The following is a 21,418-nucleotide window of genomic DNA, read 5'->3' as shown; positions in this document are numbered from 1 at the left end:
TCCACATCAACACCACAATGCTCCTTTATATCCTCATTCGTCAGCCTGTCTCTCCATGTGACTCCACAGGCTCCTCTTAAATAACTCATTTCCACGGCTCTCACTCTTGACTTGTGTCCTTCCAACAACGTCCAAGCTTCACTTCCGTACGTTAGAGTTGGTATCACAATACTGTCATTTAGTAACTTTTTCACTTCCATGCTCACTTCCCTGTTTCTTATCACTGCTTTCAAAGAACCAGCAACCTTTCTTCCCTGCTGTACCCTTTCAAGCACTTCACCCTCCAAACCTCCATCCTTACTCATCACACTACCCAAGTACTTAAACGTACTCACATTTTCCAATTCCTCACCATCCAACCTCGCTGTACATTCACTGACTTCACCTCTCTCAAAGACCATCACTTTACTCTTCCCTACATTCACCTTTAGATTCCGTTTCCTACACACTCTCTCAAACTCATCCACCAAGCCTTGCAGCTCTCCTTCGTCTTCACTCAACAACACGGTATCATCTGCAAACAACAGTACAGGGAGTTTCCAAACACTATCCTCTCTCACCAGGGCCACTCCAACATCCACTACCCTACCTTGTACCTCTTTTATTACCCCATCCATGTACAGATTGAACAACCATGGAGACATGACACATCCCTGTTTCAACCCAACTTTCAAAGAGAAAAATTCACTTAGTTCACCATCCACACGCACTGCAGCCTTCGCACCATCGCACATACTCTTCACAGCATTCAACAACTTCCCATCTATTCCATATATTCTTAACACTTTCCACAATCCTAGTCTATCCACCCTGCCATATGCTTCCTCCAAATCCATGAAAGCCGCATACAACTTCTTTCCCTTCTCTAGAAACTTTTCCACTAAAGATCTGAGAATGAATATCTGATCTACACAACCTCTTCCCTTCCTAAAGCCTCCCTGTTCTTCTCCAACTAATTTCTCTGTTCTTTCTCTAACTCTGTCAATAAGTATCATACCATACACTTTTCCTATTATACTAAGAAAACAAATGCCCCTATGATTACCACACACTTCTTTTTCCCCTTTTCCTTTGTACAAGGGAATAATTATACCTGACTTCCAATCCTCCGGGACTCTACCTTCCTCCCAGGCCAATCTGCACATCTTCCACATCCATTCTACTACTATCTCTCCCCCATGCTTCAACATTTCACCACACACTCCATCAATTCCTGGGGCTTTCCCTGATTTAACTTTCTTCATTGCTTCCACAACTTCTATCCTACTGATTTCTTCCTGTCTTCTCACCTCCCTCCTTCTCCCAGCCATTCCCCAGCCACTTATACTTGCATTACTTCCATCCTCCACGTTCAACAATTCCTTAAAGTGTTCTCTCCATCTGCTCACTTTTTCTCCCTTCTCCACTAGTAATCTACCATTTTTATCTTTCACTCCCCTGCTAACTTCATTTCCACCCTGTCTTACTCTTTTCACCTCTTTCCAGAACATTTTCTTACAGTCCCTCCACTTTACACTCAAATTCCTTCCAAATTCCTCATCCACTCTCTTCTTACTCTCTCTTACTAATCTTTTCACCTCTCTCTTCCTTTCTACATATAACTCTCTCTTCCGCCTCTCAACTTCTTCCACGTCCCTATTTCTCATCCATTCATTGTATGCTTTCTTCTTTTGTGCCACAGCCCGTTTCACCTCTTCAGTCCACCAGCTGTTCCTTGCACCCCCCTCCGTCTTCTCTTCCTTCCACACACCACATCACATGCTGCACATATTTCTTCTGTAAATATTCTACACACACCTTCCACGTCCCCCATCTGCTCCAACTCATATTTGCCCAATCGTTCCCCCACTTCTCTCTTATACTCTGCCTTTTTCTCATCCTCTTGTAACCTTTCCACTCTCCTTGCAACTACTCCTTCCTCTCGTCTTTCCCTTCTTCTATTCCTCCATCTTACTTGAACTTTAACTCTGGCCACCACCAAGTAGTGGTCAGAAAGTCCACTCCCCCAACCTCTATAAACTCTTGCATCCAATATACATCTTCGCATCCTTTCATCCACACACACATAATCAATCATTGCCTTCCTTTCACTCAATTCAGCACCCACCCTTCCCATCACTCGCCATGTATACCTGTGGATCATTTTATGCCTGAAGAGGGTATTGGCTATCACCAACCCCCTCCCAGCACAAATGTCCACTAACGCACTCCCATTCTCATCTATCTCAGCAGGCACACCCCACTCACCAACTATTCCATCCACCTTCACATTCCCAACTTTACCATTCATATCACCAATCAAAAACACTCTATCATTCCTTCCAAACTTTTCCATGCACACTTCTACATTTGTCCAGAACTCTTCTCTCACTCTTCTAGCACGATCTTGCGTTGGCGCAGATTCCACTGTAGGTAAAATCTATCTATCTATTGCCAGACGCCTCAATCCCGTTTGGGGTGGCCACAAACAAATCGCCTCCAAGTCGCCCTGTCCCCCGCCATTTCACTGCCATGCTCCCAACTCACACCCCCCTCTCTCATATACCTCTCCACCCCATCCCTCCATCTCATTCTCGGCCTCCCCCTCCCTCTTCCCCCCTCCACCTCACTCACATACACTCTCTTCTTCAGTCTTTCACCCTCCATCCTCTCCACATGGCCAAACCACCTAAGTGTGTTCCTCATAACGCTTCCTATCACATCCACATCCACACCACAACGCTCCTTTATATCCTCATTCGTCAGCCTGTCTCTCCACGTGACTCCACAGGCTCCTCTTAAATAACTCATTTCCACTGCTCTCACTCTTGACTTGTGTCCTTCCAACAATGTCCAAGCTTCACTTCCGTACGTTAGAGTTGGTATCACAATACTGTCATGTAGTAACTTTTTCACTTCCATGCTCACTTCCCTGTTTCTTATCACTGCTTTCAAGGAACCAGCAACCTTTCTTCCCTGCTGTACCCTTTCAAGCACTTCACCCTCCAAACCTCCGTCCTTACTCATCACACTACCCAAATACTTAAACGTACTCACATTTTCCAATTCCTCACCATCCAACCTCGCTGTACATTCACTAACTTCACCTCTCTCAAAGACCATCACTTAACTCTTCCCTACATTCACCTTTAGGTTCCGTTTCTTACACACTCTCTCAAACTCATCCACGAAGCCTTGCAGCTCCCCTTCTTCTTCACTCAACAACACAGTATCATCTGCAAACAACAGTACAGGGAGTTTCCAAACACTATCCTCTCTCACCAGGGCCACTCCAACATCCACTACCCTACCTTGTACCTCTTTTATTACCCCATCCATGTACAGATTGAACAACTATGGAGACATGACACATCCCTGTTTCAAACCAACTTTCAAAGAGAAAAATTCACTTAGTTCACCATCCACACGCACTGCAGCCTTCGCACCATGGTACATACTCTTCACAGCATTCAACAGCTTCCCATCTACTCCATATATTCTTAACACTTTCCACAATCCTTGTCTATCCACCCTGTCATATGCTTTCTCCAAATCCATGAAAGCCGCATACAACTTCTTTCCCTTCTCTAGAAACTTTTCCACTAAAGATCTAAGAGTGAATATCTGATCTACACAACCTCTTCCCTTCCTAAAGCCTCCCTGTTCTTCTCCAACTAATTTCTCTGTTCTTTCTCTAACTCTGTCTATAAGTATCCTACCATACACTTTTCCTGTTATACTAAGACAAATGCCCCTATGATTTCCACACACTTCTTTTTCCCCTTTTCCTTTGTACAAGGGGATAATTATACCTGACTTCCAATCCTCCGGGACTCTACCTTCCTCCCAGGCCAATCTGCACATCTTCCACATCCATTCTACTACTATCTCTCCCCCATGCTTCAGCATTTCACCACACACTCCATCAATTCCTGGGGCTTTCCCCGATTTAACTTTCTTCATTGCTTCCACAACTTCTATCCTACTGATTTCTTCTTGTCTTCTCACCTCCCTCCTTCTCCCAGCCATTCCCCAGCCACTTATACTCGCATTACTTCCATCCTCTACGTTCAACAATTCCTTAAAGTGTTCTCTCCATCTGCTCACTTTTTCTCCCTTCTCCACTAGTAATCTACCATTTTTATCTTTCACTCCCCTGCTAACTTCACTTCCACCCTGTCTTACTCTTTTCACTACTCTCCAGAACATTTTCTTACAGTCCCTCCACTTTACACTCAAATTCTTTCCAAATTCCTCATCCACTCTCTTCTTACTCTCTCATACTAATCTTTTCACAAATAGGTAAATACACACACACACACACACACACACTCACACACGATGTTAGTGGCCGAGCTCTATGCTGAGCATGGGAAAATAACGCAAAGTCATGGGGAAAAAGAAGCATGCTTATTGTGAATATGCGAATTGAATGCATGCATGGTGGTCCTGTCTCATTTGAGTGAAAATAAGGTGGAGGCGAAGGTCAGATAAGGGTAAAACACAGTGACGGTTTTAAATTTTGTACAGTTGTGCCATGGCAGAGAGAAGCAGTGCATTGTTTATATCCAGTGATAATGAGTTCACAGGATTCTCCAATGAAGACCAAAGCAATGTTAGTATCAAACTGAATCAAACAAGAGTAACAAGTGCTGAGAAAATGGCTGAAAAGAATGCCCAGGAATTTAAACAGGTATGGGCAATAATTAGTGAATTATAAGAGCAAACCACAGAACAGGAGAGGGAGCTAATGGGGTTTATAAGTAAGTCATTGTCTGCTCACGCAGTGTTGACAAGGAGAGCAAGGTGTCTGACCTAAAAGCGGGTAATGAATCAGCGGCAAGTGAAATAAAACTGTTTAAATTAGAAAATAAGTAGCTGGAGGAAGAAAAGGACAACATGAAATGTAAACTTGACAAGCATGAATCTAAAACTATGATGCACGAGGAACATATCGAGGAAATCCAAGAACACCACAAAGGGTGGAAGAAAATTCAATAGGAAGATAAAATAAGTCTTAAGGAGATTTTAGAACAACAGAAAAAGGAAAACCAGGAAAAGGTGGAGAAGGAAGTGGTGAAGGTACTAGGAAGTAAAGAATTACTTGCTGCAGACAAGAAAATATGTGTGATTATCTCAGGTTTGAAAGAAAAAATGACGTCAGTGAGGTTAGAAAGAGAAAGGGAAGAACTGAGAAGGGCTAGGGAAATAGCGTCAACAGTTATGGAAGAAAATGACGAAGCCCAAGAGGAATGCTTATGCTGGGAAAATATGTTGAGGGAGGGCTAAGGCCACTGAAAGTAAAATTTCAGTCTCAGGTCACGGCAGATGAAATAATCAACAAGACTTGGAAATTAGGAGATAAGGAAGAATTATAAAATATCTGGATAAGGAGAGATGCAAATGAGGAAGAGAGAGCTAAAATAAACAAACTTGTTAAAGAAGCGAAGGAAAAAAACAACCAGAAAATGGAGGAAGAGAAGACAGAGTTCTATTGGAGTGTTATGGATCAAAAATTGAGGAAGTGGTACCAAAGAATAGAGGGAGAGAGAAAGATGGAATAAAAAACAATTCAAAATGACTGAAAGTGGCATATGCTAATGTAGATGGTCTAATCTCAGCAAGACTAGAAATAGACGATTTCTTGAGGGTAAATGAGCCAGACTTTATGTGCTTCATAGTGACCAGGCTAAGAGGCAATATTGAAATCCAAATGGGAGATAGGAAATGCAAAATATATAGAAGAGATAGAAAAGAAAAAACAGGAGGAAGAATGATGATAGCAGTGAAAAACAGCCTAAATGTGGATAGTATGGAACTGGAAGAAGGTATGGCTGAAGCAATAAACATTAAATACTGTATTGCAATGGATAATGTAATGACCCAGTAGGTCAAAGAAGAGACAAGATTTAGAGGTGATGACACATCAGCAGGACTAGATTTAATTCTAACCAAAGAACTTGATGCAATTTAATCTCTGAAATATCTGTGTCCTATAGGAAAAAGTGATCATGTAGTGATAGAGTTCTAAATGATAGAAGAAAGTGGGGAGACGAGAGATGAGCTATGCAGGCATGGAAGATACAACTTTGGGAAAGCAAACTTTACAGAACCGAGAAAATTTTTCGAAGAAGCGAATTGGCAAGAATTCTGGGAAACAAGAGAGATACAGAAGAAGTGGGATATCTTTCTAGACTTTTATAATATGGTTGTGGAGAAGTATGTGCCAAAAGTTAGTGGGAAAGAGAACTAGAGAAATGACTGGTTCAACAAAGGTGTATGATAGCAAAAAAAGAAAGGGATAAGGCATGGAACAAATGGAGAAAGAGAGGTAATGAGAGGAGAAAGAAAGAACAGAAAATAACTAAAAATTAATATACAAGAATCTGTAGAGAGGAAGAAAGAAACCTCGAAAAAGGTTTAGTTGACAAATGTAAGGAAGAACATGGATTGTTTTATAGGTTTGTTAACCTGTGGATTGCGAGTCACAGCTCGGGCTGGGAAGTGCCGCATTGCGAGCCACAGCTCAGGCTGGGAAGCGCCACGTTGTGAGCCACAGCTCAGGCTGGGAAGCTCTGCATTGTGAGCCACAGCACAGGCTGGGAAGCTCTACATTGCGAGCCACAGCTCAGGCTGGGAAGCACCATATTGCAAGCCACAGTTCAGGTTGTGCTAACCTTCCAGTGGCCGTTCATCACTGCTCACAACTCCACCCCTACACGAACTTACACATGGTGCTGTGCAAAGACGGAGAGAGAGAGATTTTTTTTCTACTCAGTGATGCCCTGGATGTTTATCTTCTAGTTTTAATAAACATCCATCCATCCATCCATCATCTAATCCTATGCTGCCCCATGAGGAGCGTAGGAGCCCAGGGCTAGGAAAGTTGGTCCTGGCATTTAAGATGAGAGTGACCAGGCTCACTCATCCCTGGGTGGCATTACGTGAGCAGTAAACCCCAACCATCCCTCGGATATAAACCTTCACTGGCTTATTCCGATTGGAGCACCTTTATTACCCACTAAACCTCCAGGAGCCAAAAATTGGTTATATGGTTACCACCCACCATAGTACTGTAAATGGTTTCCTGGTGTACAGGAAACCATTTGGCTTGTCACTCAGTGTAGAGTCACCCACAGGCAGAAGGAAGAGGAAAGAATGAAGGAAAGAAAGACAGAAGAGGATGGATGGAAAGAAGGATGGAGGAGAGGAAAGGGCAGACACCAGAGAGCAGCACTAAATCAAGTGAGTCGATGGTGAGCGCCCCCACCTACCACACAAACAAACAAACAAAAATAATTTTTTTCACAACTCCACCCCTCTGCAAATTTACGCATGACACTATGCAAAGACGGAGAGAGAGAGATTTTTATTTTCACCAGATGATGCCCTGGATGTTTAAGTTTATAATAAACAAAAACTATTATTATTATTATTTTTTTTTATCATTTTTTGCACACCACGGGGTAGGATAAAAAAATAGGTATTTGCGCAGTCCACGATATAATGGCAAATTGAAACAAAAGGAAGGAATCAATAAGCTGAAAGTAGAAGAAAATGTCTATAAAGATGCAGTTATGGGGGCTGAAATAATGAGCAAATTCTTCCAATCAGTCGTCACTAGAGAAAGTGACTTTGTGGAGGAGGAGGGAAGGACTAGAAATGTAGTGTTAATAGATGTAAAAGTTGAAGTGCAAGAAGTACTGGAAACTCAAGATGTCAGGAAGGCCCCAGGACCAGACAGGATCTCTGGATACTAAAGGAATGCGGAGAACAACTGGCAGATAAGAATCACAGTTTAATTGTGTGTTCTCTGGAAGAAGGGAAAGTGCCTGGGGAATGGAAGAGGGGAAATGTGGTACCAATTTATATGGGAGGGAACAAGGAAGAACCCCAAAATTATAAACCAGTGTCCCTGACCAGTATGGTCACAAAACTTTGCAAGAGAATCCTGAAAGACAGTTGGATAAAATATCTGGAGGAGATGGACATTTTGGCAGAATGTCATTTGGATTCAGAAGTGGAAGGTAGTGTGTTTCCAACTTGCTGAGCTTCTACTCAAAGGTGTTAGACATGCTACAGGAGAGAGGTTGGGTGGATTGTGTGTATTTAGATCTGGAGAAAGACCTTGGCAAGGAACCCCATATGCAACTAATGTGGAAATTGGAACACATGGGACTGAAGAGGAACCTCTTAGAGTGGTTGAGAGACTTCTTGAGAGACAAACAAATGAGGACAGTAGTAAAAGACAGGATATCTGGATGGAGGGAAGTAACAAGTGGAGTCCCGCAGGGCTCAGTGTTAGTGCCCGTAATGTTTCTGATTTACATAAACAATATGCAGTACAGTAATAGATGGAATAAACAGTTATGCAAGTCTGTTTGCTGAAGATGCGAAGATCATGAGGAAAGTAGAAGTTGAAGAAGACTGTAAAATGCTGCAGGAGGACCTGGATAGGATTCATGAGTGGAACCAGATGTGGGATATGAAATTCAACACAAAAAAATGTAAAATATTGGAACTGGGTAAAAGTACCAAGAGACAATCACTAAATTATTTGGTGGGTAATAAACTAATCACAAAAGCAAGAGATGAGGAGGACTTGGGAGTGCTTTTCCGGGATAATTTGTCACCTGAAAAACATATTAACCCGTACCATCCCAAGCATTATTTCAATTTTATACCCACCTAATCCCAGACCAAAAAAAGGAAAATAATTTTATTGCATAAAACAGTCCAAAAGGACATATAAGTCAAGGAAAAGCCAAAAAAAGTACTCTTTGTAGGAGAAATAAAAGCAGGATGGCCGGCCGTCGTGTTTTTAGCCCAGTTTCCCAAGCCATGAGCAACGTTTTCCCACCCAGCTGGGCGGGATGAGAGAGAACGGGGAGAGGAGAATGGGGGATTCCCCTTTCTCAGTGTCCTCCACTGGCTCATATTTCTCCCCAGAATAGGCATCCAGGTCTTTCTCTTCTGAAGAATCACTAAATGAAGGGACAGAAGGGTCCATGTGACAATTTCAACAGCCTCCTCCAGCCCAGTGAGGTGGAAAAATGGCGTGATTTTTGCGACATTCTGATGCTATGACAGACAGCGGCACACTGATGTTACCCACCCATGCAAAACCAAACTCAGTACTTCAACTGCTTGGACACAGTGTTGCCAATACATTTAGCTACTCCGTGGCAAAAAATTAGCCAGATTAAAGCAGTTTGAGATGTGCTACAGCACTCGAATTATGCTGTCGGCACCATCACGTCACTGGGATTAATCGAGACTTTTGTACTGTCGGCACCATGCCGACAGCAGGATTGTACGGGTTAACAATATACTGTAGGTACATAGATGTATATCTTTTGACTAACATAAGAATAACATTTCATTACATGGATGAGGGGATGATGAAAAAATTGATAGTGACCATGATCTGCCCCAGGTTGGAATATGCGGCAGTAGCGTGGTCCCTACATAAAAAGAATGATATAAACAAGATCGAAGGAATACAAGAACAGCAGCCAAGATGGTCCCTAGCCTGGCAGATCTGTCGTACAGGGAAAGGTTGGAAAAACTATGCCTGCATTCCTTAGAAGAATGGAGAGAGAGAGAGAGAGGAGTGATGTGATTGCAGTGTTCAGGGACATGATGGGAGTAGAAAAAATTGACAGAGACATCTGTTTGTGTGGGATAGAAGAGTAACAAGAGGACACGGAATGAAACTGAAAAAGCCAGGTCACTTGAAAGATATCAAGAAATGTAGTTTTCCATATAGATGCATAGACCTGTGGAATAGCCTGGACAAAGGGAGCATCCAGTCTAAAAACATAAATGGGTTCAAAGCAAAATTTGACGTATCGAGAAACAGACGGGACCCCGCGAGCATAGCTCATTTCCTGTATAATACAACTAGGTAAATGCAGCTAGATAAATACACACACACACACACACACACACATACACACACAAAATTGTGCAAGAGAATCCTGAAAGATAGATGGATAAAATATCTGGAAGAGATGAACATTTTAGCTGAAAGTCAGTTTGGATTCAGAAGTGGAAAGTCGTGTGTTTCCAACTTGTTGAGCTTTTACTCAAGAGCAATTGACATGCTGCAGGAAAGAGACGGTGTGGTGGATTGTGTGTGTTTAGATTTGGAGAAAGCCCTTGACAAGGTACCCCATAAGTGACTAATGTGGAAAGTGGAGCATATAGGAGAACTGAAGCGCAACCTCCTGGAGTAGATGAGAGACTTTTTGAGAGACAGACAAATGAGGACAGTAATAAAGGACAGGATATCTGGATGCTGGGAAGTAACAAGTGGAGTCCCACAGGTCTTGGTGTTAGCGCCAGTAATGTTCATGATTTATGTACATGATATGGTAGATGGAATGAACAGTTACACAAGTCTGTTTGCTGATGATGCAAAGATCTTGAGGAAAGTAGAAGTTGAGGAAGACTGTAAAATGCTGCAGGAGGATCTGGATAGGATACATGATTGGAACTGGATGTGGGAAATGAAATTCAACTCAAAAAAATGTATAATATTGGCATTGGGTAAAAGTACCAAGAGGCCACCACTGAATTATTTGATGGGTAATGAACCAATCACAAAAGCGAGAAAAGAGAAAGATTTGGGAGTACTGGTCCAGGATAGTTTGTCACCTGAAAAACACATTAACAAGACAGTTAGAGAGACGTATAAACTCTTGACTAACATAAGAGTAGCATTTCATTACATGGATGAGATGATAAAAAAATTGATAGTGACCATGATCTGCCCCAGGTTAGAATATGCAGCAGTAGTGTGGTACAACAAGGAAGAAAGGTTGCTGGTTCCTTGAGGGCAGTGATAAGAAACAGGGAAGTGAGCATGGAAGTGAAAAGTTATTACATGACAGTATTGTGATACCAACTCTAATGTATGGATGTGAAGCTTGGACATTGTTGGAAGGACACAAGTCAAGAGTGAGAGCAGTGGAAATGAGTTATTTGAGAGAGGCCTGTGGAGTCACATGGCGAGACAGACAGACAAATGAGGATGTGTAGGAGCATTGTGATGTGGATCTGGATGTGATAGGAAACGTCAGGAGAAACACATTGAGGTGGTTTGGCTATGTGGAGAGGATGGAGAGTGAAAGACTGATGAGGAGAGTGTATGTGAGTGAGGTGGAGGGCGAGAGAGGGAGGGGAAGGCCAAGGATAAGATGGAGGGATGGAGTGGAGAGGTATATGAGAGAGGGGTGTGTGAATTGGAATCATGGCAGTGAAAGGGCAGGGGACAGGGTGACATGGAGGCGATTTGTTTATGGCCACCCCGTATGGGATTAGGGCATCTGACAATAGATAGTGTGGTCCCCACACAAAGTGAAAGATATAAACAAAATTGAGAGAATACAAAGAACAGCAACCAAGATGGTCCCTAGCCTGGCAGATCTGTCGTACAGAAAGAGGCTGGAAAAGCTGAATTTGCCTTCCTTAGAGGAAAGGAGAGAGAGGGGTGACATGATTGCAGTGTTCAGGGCCATGATGGGAGTAGATAAAATTGACAGAGAAGATCTGTTTGTATGGGATAAGAGAGTAACAAGAGAACACGGAATGAAACTGAAGAAGCCAAGCTGCTTGAAGGATATCAAGAAATATAGTTTTCCTTATAGATGCATAGACCTGTGGAATAGCCTGGACAAAGAGATCGTCTGGTCTAAAAACTTAAACAAGTTCAAAGCAAACTTTGACTTACTGAGAAACAGAGACGGGACCCTGCAAGCGTAGCACATTTCCTTTATATCACAACTAGGGAAATACACACACACCTCATGTCTTTCTCACCTTATTGTCACCGTTATTACTTTTTCTTCTTTCATCTAAGTTTTTTGTTACTTTATGCTATCGAAACAGTTTCTCACCTACCTCCAGGTAGATAAGTCATCATCTAAGTATACCCCCTTCCCAGACACCCAGACATTGCTCAGCCCCCTGTCATGGTAAGTGATCACCACTTATTTACCACTTTGTACTCTCTAATTAATCCTTTGTTTATGCCCTGTTATTTGAGAGGAGCACGTGGATTCACATGGAGAGACAGACTGACAAATAAGGAAGTGAAGGAGCATTGTAGTGTGGATGTGGATGTGATAGGAAGCATTAGGAGAAACACACTGAGGTGGTTTGGCCATGTGGAGAGGATGGAGAGCGAGAGACTGATGAGGAGAGTGTATGTGAGTGAGGTGGAGGGGGGGAGAGGGAAGGAAAGGCCAAGGATGAGATGGAGGGATGGAGTGGAGAGGTATATGAGAGAGGGGGTGTGTGAGCTGGGAGCAGGGCAGTGAAATGGTGGGGAAAGGCGACATGGAGGCAATTTGTTTGTGGCCATCCCATATGGGCTTAAGGCATCTGGCAATAGATGGATAGATAGTTTATGCCCAGTGATGTTCCTATAGGTTGTATATATACTACAAGTAATGTTAGGTATGATCAGAAGTGGGGGACTTTGGGAAACTTTTGGGATTTCACCATATCAATTACCCATCTAACATAGGTTACGGTGGTGCAGTTTTCAAGTTTTGATTTGCATGGTAAAATTTCCATATATATTAGCCCCACAAATTGAGAGTCTACTATACTCATTTGACACATAGGTCAGTACAACACCTCAGTCAGAATGCTGTATTACAACCCTCCTTCCCCCCGACATAGACCGATCAGAGGTATTCTTACATAGAGCAGATCAAGTATATATAGCCAGGTTTACATTAGGGCATCACCCAGCCCTCCTTATTTAGTAGTTTACATGTGGATTGTGTGGAATCACTGACGACACTTGCCCTGTTTGTAGAAAAGGCCTACACAGCATAACACATTACAGAGCACTGCACAGCACATGCCACACTAGACTATCAATCTATCTGTCTGTCTATAGCCAGACACCATAATCCCGTAAGAGATGGCCATTTGTCTTTGAATTAGTTGTTTTATGGGGAGGGGCACTAACCTTATGCTAACCCGTGTTGACATGTAGAGACCACGCATGGGTTAGTTATATGGTTACCACCCAGCATTGTAAGTGGTTTCCTGGTTTACAGGAAACCATTTGGCTTGTAAGTGGTTTCCTGGTTTACAGGAAACCATTTGGCTTTTCACTCAATGTAAAGCCGCCTGAAATGGAAAGAAGAGTAATGAAAAGTGACAGGAAAGATGGGAGAAATATGAAGAGAGGAAGGTAGACACAGAAAAAGAATGATAGCGGTGAAGGATGAAGTAGGCAACGCGACATCAAATGAGTGGATAATGGTTGCTACCTACTTCACAAGCCATCATCTACCCTAAGACACAGACACAGTACACAATATCAGTGGTGTAAGGATCCTATGGGATGACTTCAGAGGGCCAGCAGTTTACCTGTGAATGATGGCTCTGCTTAGGCCAGGTAGACCAAGGTTAAGCAACAGCAGTAACAACAACAACCCTAATCATGTCAAGTTGTAATGAATAATGATTTTAGATGTTTTCTCATCTACAGATGACCCTCACTCGTCAAACCTCATTGTAATGAATTTCCAACTTATTGAATGCCTCAGAGTCCACCGAACGTTCATCAGCTATACCAAACAAGGATTAATAAATGGGACTCATCACTTGACCCTTCCAAACACCTCTGAGCCAATCAAACTGTTTTTTGGCTGTACTGAACAATGGTCGATATATGGGGTGCATCACACAACCTTTCCAAACTGCTCCTCATGCATGGGGTGACTCACAACACAGTTGCCGAGGTTGGCGGCAGTTTCTCCTACACCCAGTTGGACTAGGTTGGAGATTTGCTGGTGAGAGTAGGTAATGAGTTAGGCTATTTTAGGGCTATTTATGGTAGGATTAGGCAGGAGCAGAGTCTGTAGTCACACTGTATGACACGTAATTGGCCTCAATCTTGCCAGTCATTCATTGTGTTCAGACTATTGCATTTCCATCTCACATCTCTCAACCTCGCCAAATGTACAGCCTACAAGATGAGTGGCATTGTAAGCAGTGTACAGTCATCTATGCAGGTACAGCGTAAAATACGTGTGTTTCCAACCATTTTTCTCCAACCTGACCTGAAAATGCCCTCTCCCCATCATGATTGCTGATTTGTAATAGCAGAATATAATAAAAGATAAGCATTTGGGAATCGATATGCTAATCACCTGCCAGAATATGCTGTTGACCAAGTCCAAGATTTTGGCCATATCTTGATACCCTGAAGGTTTCATGTTGATAGCTCAAGCTGTTCATGAGATATAAAAGTGCTAAAGGCAGGTGATAAAAAAAAGTTGACTTTGGCAGCCATTTTGGTGACCTTGACCCTGACCCCTAGTGCCCATTTTCAAACTTGTCCAAGATTTTGGCCATACCTTGATGCCTTGAAGATTTCATGCTGATAGCTCAAGCCATTCATGAAATATAATGGGAACATACACACACTGAAACTGTCTCCCTCTGTCCGCATTTCCTGCTAGCTATGATCTCCAGTCCTTCAAACGCAGTGTATCCAGGCATCTCGAAATGATCGGGTCTTGAATTTGGCTTTCTTTTGTATGTCTTTCTCTTGGAGGGAACAGTTATTCCAGGCTTGTGGCCTTTGGTTCCTTCTTCCTAGCATTAAAAAAAATAAAAAAATAAACTCACACACACACACACAGCGGTAGTGTGGTCCCCACACAAAAAGAAAGATATAAACAAGATTGAGAGAATACAAAGAACAGCAACCAAGATGGTCCCCAGTCTGACAGACCTGTCATACAGAGAGAGGCTGGAAAAACTGGATTTGCCTTCCTTAGAGGAAAGGAGAAAGAGGGGAGACATGATTGCAGTGTTCAGGACCATGGTGGGAGTAGATAATATTGATAAAGAAGATCTGTTTGTATGGGATAAGAGAGCAACAAGAGGACACGGAATGAAATTGAAAAAGTCAAGCTGCTTGAAGGATATCAAGAAATACAGCTTTCCTTATAGAAGTATAGACTTATGGAATAGCCTGGACAAAGAGATCATCCAGTCTAAAAACTTAAACGAGTTTAAAGCTAAATTTGACTTACTGAGAAACAGCGACAGAAACCCACGAGCATAGTACATTCCGTGTACACTATATCACAATTAGGTATATTAGGTAAATACTTAAATATTTGGAACGACTTAGACAAAGAGGTGGTGCATGAGAAAAACATTCATGTGTGTAAAGGTAGACTTGATAAATGTGGATATGGAGACAGGACAACACGAGCATTGCTCAATTCCTGTATACTACAAATAGGTAAACACAAATAGGTAAATACACACACAGAGACAGGCAAAAACATTATTGCTCTGCCTTGTAAAGGCAAGTGATAATAATACTGTACTGGTCATGAAGAAGTGCTGGGACAAGGATGTGAAATAAACTGCATAAAGGTTAAATTATGGACCAAGTTAGTGTAATATACGTATAATTTTCATATTTAGTACTAGAATATGATATTGCAGTCATATATTTTCAGTCATGTGCTTGAATTCCTACCTGGGGGGAAGGGACGCTCAGATATATCAAACTTTCAGCTTTATCAAAGCAGGCTTCCCTCCCAATTAGTGTGATATAGTAAGGGTCTGCTGTAGGATAGTTTCAACTTAAAAAGGAAAATCCTGCTTACAAAATGCAAAATGAGCATGATGTGAGGAGTAATTTAAATGAGGTGTTAGGTATTAATGATGTATTTTTTAAAGAAAGCTGACACACAGGTTTTGGCTCTTGCAGTTGATGGCATGTGACATGATTGAGTCATGCATCACACGCACTGATCAAGCCTTCCAACATTGGCTGAAGAAGGGCACTGGCTTCGTATCAACAGACTATGTGTTGCCCTCAGAGATGTGTGCCATGGTCAATGTTATTCTTGATGCCAAGAACCAGTCTTTCAAACTTTGTGCTGTTGATGGAGTGGATGTGGTGAGCTGACATTTTTACAGAATTATACATTTGCATACTGTTTAACTGTAATATTAGTTTAGAATTTCATTTAACATCCTAATACCTCACTACTGTGCCTTTCTTATAACCCTGCCTACCTCTTTTTCCATCAGCACCAGTACCACACTAAGATTGATGACTTAATAGAGAGAACAAGCAGCTCAATGACACAGGGGATGGTTGGCAAGTTGCTTTCCGTGCTCGAGTCAGTCATCTCTAAGCTTGGTCGATATGATGAGGGCAGTTTCATTGGCTCCATTCTTTCCTTTACGGTATGTCCCCAACTTATCTTTTCGTATGAGGCAGACATGCTTCTGGATCAGTGCATGGAGGAAGATTTTAAATGCAGTGTGAAGTCTGTGAACAGAGAAATGAATGAATGAAAATACTGAACTTTGTTCATGTGGAAGCTGTTGGATGCATGAATTATGCTTGTATATTGCAGGAGTCATGATCAAGGCAGAGATGTGATGTCATACAAATTAATGTTGAGCTTTTATTCAAACAGACTATCACAACTTGCTCTCCAGGAAGCAAACACTTCTAGCCTAATTCATGCAGTGTGAGGCTATAAACATATCAGTGTGGATGCTTGTTGGGAGTGCAATCTTTCTGTTCACTGTGATGCTGAAAATGGGAATAGAATGTATGGGTAAGTGGCATTTGCTTTTTTATGCATGGCTATTGGGAGATGTACTATTAGAAGATGAGATGGATATCACACATTTGGAATTCAGTAGAATAATTGTGATAATACAGGCATGTGAAGTTAGCAGACAGCATTGAGAGGCATCCAGAGTTTTCACTTTTCCCCATTGCTGAAGAATTTTTGAAATATTTGCCTCAAGCGACTCTGCATATTACTGGTATTTGCAGAGTGTATTATCATAAAGTGAAGGCAACATCTTGGTCTTGGCAACCTGAGGAGAGAGGCACATTATCTCTTCATATTAAGAATTCTAAAGAAAACCACCATCATATTGCAAGAGGATGAATGAAATAAATGACTGCAACAAGAAAAGAAAATGGCCAAGGCACAGACATCAGTAGCAAGGAATATAAATATATATTTGGAAAGTAAAGAATACATTGCCATTATAATAGTTTCAGCATTGAAACACAGTACTTGAAACGTGAATGATATTTGAGGGACATAAATCAGGATTAAGAAATGTCAAAACAAGGTTTACATCCAAGGGATGGTTGGGGTTCATTGTTGACATAACTGATGCTGCTGCTTTGAGCAGGGTAACAGACAGGATGCAGTTGGGGAAGGCTACAGTTGTATCTGGGTTGACTGCTGAAATATTGCAGGCCTCGGGAGATATAGGAGTACAGTCAAGTCGCCTATGGTGCAACTTCTATGCCACGGTTTTCTATGACACGACAGGGGTGCCGGACCCCCCCAAAAAACGAACCACGTGCATAAATTACCTATGGTGGGGGCACGGCAAGGTTTGAAACGCGCGGGCAAATTCCCCTGGCGGTGCACTCCCCTGTTTGTAAACAGAGAAGATGGCAACCACTTCAGCTCCATGCTACAAGTGCTCCAACTGTGGATTTTTTTTCTCTCTTATGAAGAGGTTAAACTTCACCAAATTCATTGTGTTAAGTAATGAAACATTAAAGATTCTTTGGGTATTGTGACTAGTTTATAGGTTTGTTTGTAAAACCACTATGAACGGGTTAGTGATGAAGCACCAATCTCTGAGCTAGGACAAAGTATAATGCCCCCCATCATCGTCATTACATATATAAGAATGATTATTAATGTGTTAAATGTGAGTTTTGTCGACACTTGAGCATACAAACTTTATCAAATAAGCTTCTTCAATCAGTGCTTGACCAGGCAACCTCTGCCATCTTTAATGTTTTAGTCGGTCAGCTGATCTGTGTCTACTTGGCTGAGCTTTTTTTTCACTCGATCTTTGGTCAGTCAGCTGATCTGTGTCTACTTGGCTGAGCTTTTTTTTCGCTCGATCTGCAGCGTGTGGTATTGCCAAGGTAGACACAAGGCTGATCACCCTCCCGTTTTTTGTGCCTATTGTTACTTGTAATACATGCATTGACTGATTGCTTGATTGTGTGCTTGTGTAAAGTGGGAAAAGTGGGGTGAAAAGGGGGACTTTGGGTGAACATCCAGAACCAAATTCCATTTTTCCCATAGGTTTAGTTATTTGTATGGCACGGTTTTCTAAGGCACGGGTTTGGTCCAGAATCAATTAGTCTTGCCATAGGCAACTTGACTGTAGGTTTATTTATTGACTTGATAAATTCAATTATATATGAGTTTGTTGTCCCAGATGAGTGGCTAAAGAGTGTGATTGTAAATGTATAAAGAGAAGGGTGATGCCCTGAAAAGAGGAAATTATAGAGACATAAAACTTGTGGTAGGTGGAGGTGCCCATCAGCCACTCATTTAGTGTAGTTTTGCCTTATGGTCTCTACACTGAGTGACAGGCCAAATGGTTTCCGGTACTCAGGAAACCCTTTACTGTGCTGGGTGGTAACCATATAAGTGGGGTTTCTGGCTGGGTTAAGTGTCCCCCAGATACCCCTATCTAAAATAATTAAATTATGGAAAACATCTCGGAGAGCCTTGGAGGGCCCAGTACCTGCCCCAGGTCCCAAACAAATGGGCAGATTTGCATAGCCATGTGGAGTGTGAGAGGTGTGAATGAGGAGAGTAAGAGGGTGGAAGTGGTGAATGTGTGCAAAACTAAGATGAAAGGGTGAGAAGTGGAGGAGTGGCAGGGCATAAAGTGTGTAAGGTCAAGCATGAATGGGCATGGACGATGCAAGGAAGGAGTTGCATTGTTGATGAATGAAGTGTGGCAGATGTGGAATGAGAGATTACAAATGTGTCAGCTCGAGATGTATGTATGTTAAGTTCAAGTTTGAGAAGGTAAAAGTGGCAGTGATTGCAGCATATGCACCATGTGATGACAGGAGTGAAATAGAGAAAGACAGGTTTGGGATGAACTGGATGAAGTAGTAGGAGAAATGCTCAGAAGTTATAAAGTGACTGTAATGGGCAATATGAGTGGAAAAGTAGCCACTGGTCCTTTGAATGATATAGTGGGTAACAATGGAGTGCCAGGAGAGAATGATAATGGGAAGGGACTGAAGGACATGTGTCAGGAAAGGAGGTTGTGCATTTGCATTTCTTATTTTAAACACAAAGATGCACATAAATATACATGGCATAGAGGGAATGGAGACCATGTTGAAAGGAGCATGATTGATTACATGCTCATAGATATATTGTTCCTGGGTAGTGTTGCTCAATTGAGGGCAGTGAGAGAAAGATGTGGAGACTTGTCAGATCATATGATTGTGGTATGCAAGATCAAGCATTGAGGAGTGAGGTGGACCAAGTGAGAGAGGAGTTGTCAGGGAGAGAGACTGCAAGTCAAGATGCTGAGGATCAAAGAAATGGCAGATGAATACAGGGCCAAAACAGGAGAGGAGTTAGAATCAGTAATTGGAATGAAATGGATCTGGATAGCTTGTGCAATGTATATAGGGATTGCATAGTTAGGAATGCTAAAGCAGTGTGTGGTGTGGCGAGAGTAACAAAAAAGAAGAGAGGTATGGCATGGTGGGATAAAGAGGCTAAGAGAGCAGTGGAGGACAAGAGGAAGAAGTGGCTAGAGTAGATACAGGACAGGAGTTCAGTTCAAATAAGAAATTAATATATTGAGATCAAGAAGCATGTAAAGAGGCTAGTGAAGAGAAAAGAGGAGGAGCTAAATGATGATCTTGGAAGAAAAAGGAATGCAAATTACTCTGAAAATAGGAAGCTATTGTGGAAAGAGGTGCGGCAATGTAGAAGTGACAGTGAAAAGCAATGCGAAAGTGTGAAGAATGTAAGTGGTAGATTCTTAACCCATGGGGATGACGCAAGGACCAGATGGAAAGAATATTTTGAAAGTCTGATGAATAGGAATGGAGACAGCAAAGTTACTGTTAACATGATTGGTTTGGGGGGAGTACATAGAAGGAATGCAATGCCTGGAAACACGACACTCGCCAAAGTGAAAAACGTTGTGAAGCGGCTGAAAAATGGGAAAGCAGCTGGGGTTGGTGAGGTGTATGCAGAGATGATTAAGTATAGTGGAGAGAGCTGAATGAAGTGCTTGTTGGAAATATGTAAGAAGGCATGGATGAGCAAAACTGTGCCAGCATAGTGGAAAAAGGCAGTGATTGTACAGTCATAAGAAAAACTATCATTACCCCCATGAGTGTTTGATGCTAAACAAATGTTAGCTGGGCTATGTGGGTGGGTCCTTGCCGTTCGCCCCTCCCCAATCTAGTGTTGCCATATCACAGTCCTATTACAATAGTTGGAATAATGAACAAGAAGGAGCCATATGGCGGGAAAATATATAGGATGTGTTTGCGTTACCCTGAGCACCCTGCCGCGGATTAATAATGAAACTCACCACGTTTATTATTTTCCTACTATTCAACACTTATGACCTATAGAATGCAACCAATAAATTATTTTGAAGGGTATTAATCTATAGGCATCAACTGTTCTTTTTTTTATGAAAGTCTAGCAGGGGTGCAAAGGTTCATTTGATTGCTTTAGATGGTTGGTTAAATGCTTCAGAGTTAATATGGATGGGGTGTGGTATATCTATGTTATGCATTATGGAGACGTCACAGAGTGCAAGAGGGGCTATAATCGCTCTGCATTTATATGTAGACAGCAATACATATCATTATTACACAGAAATTTACTAACTTGGCTTGTATCAGCTGAATTACTATCATACGTCTGGCATGGGTGCACATACTCATTGCCCGTCTTCATGTGTGTTGCCGACTCTACACCATTCAGTTAAATTCTTATTTAATGAATTCAGTGCCGGATAATAAAACGTATTGTCATTATACACAGAGGCAAAACGATCTAATTAGTTTTTATTACCCCTAGCACAAATTCTAATATCTGTGATTCATATAACCGACATTGATGGGTTTGTGGTCCAAACGTCCTTGTCCTGTCATTCCACAAAACTTTGTCGTTGTGTCATAGTGCATAGTTCTGAAGGGTAACGATAGTTTTTCGTATGACTGTACCTCTGTATAAAAATAAAGGTGACCAAAGTCTATCTATCTATCTATCTATAGCCCAACGCCCTAATCCCGTAAAAGGTGGCCGCAGACAAAACGCCTCCAAGTCGCTCTGTCACCCACCATTTGATTACCCTCCCCCCAACTCACTCCCCCCCCCCTCTCTCATGTATCTCTCAGCACCATCCCTCCACTTCATCCTTGGTCTACCCCTCCCTCTCCCTCCCTCCACCTCACCTACATAAACCTTCTTAGTCAGTCTTTCATTCTCCTTTCTCTCCACATGTCCAGACCACCTCAGTTTATTTCTCCTAATCTTCACATCCACATCCACCCCACAATGTTCCTTCACTTCTTCATTCGTCAACCTGTCCCTCCATGTCA

At 42.1% G+C, this 21,418-nt stretch overlaps 1 protein-coding gene across 2 annotated transcripts in view; it reads left to right on the top strand.

Annotated features, from left to right (window-relative positions):
* LOC145415710 (calcium-dependent secretion activator-like) overlaps positions 1-21,418 on the top strand; it is a 495,031-nt gene that overhangs the window by 305,345 nt on the left and 168,268 nt on the right. Inside the window, exons 7-8 of one of the 2 annotated variants that reach the window (XM_080284934.1) lie at positions 15,740-15,928; positions 16,066-16,224. In XM_080284934.1, coding sequence (XP_080141060.1) covers positions 15,740-15,928; positions 16,066-16,224 — 348 coding nt within the window. Of the gene's footprint in view, positions 1-15,739; positions 15,932-16,065; positions 16,225-21,418 lie in introns of both variants that reach the window. The other variant, XM_080284935.1, reaches the window with a different exon arrangement.

This window comes from Coenobita brevimanus, chromosome 103 (genome assembly GCF_032717465.1).
Source record: "Coenobita brevimanus isolate Jiangsu-jjx chromosome 103, ASM3271746v2, whole genome shotgun sequence".
NCBI classification, from domain to species: domain Eukaryota; kingdom Metazoa; phylum Arthropoda; class Malacostraca; order Decapoda; family Coenobitidae; genus Coenobita; species Coenobita brevimanus.
This window is presented reverse-complemented; position numbering and strand designations above follow the sequence as displayed.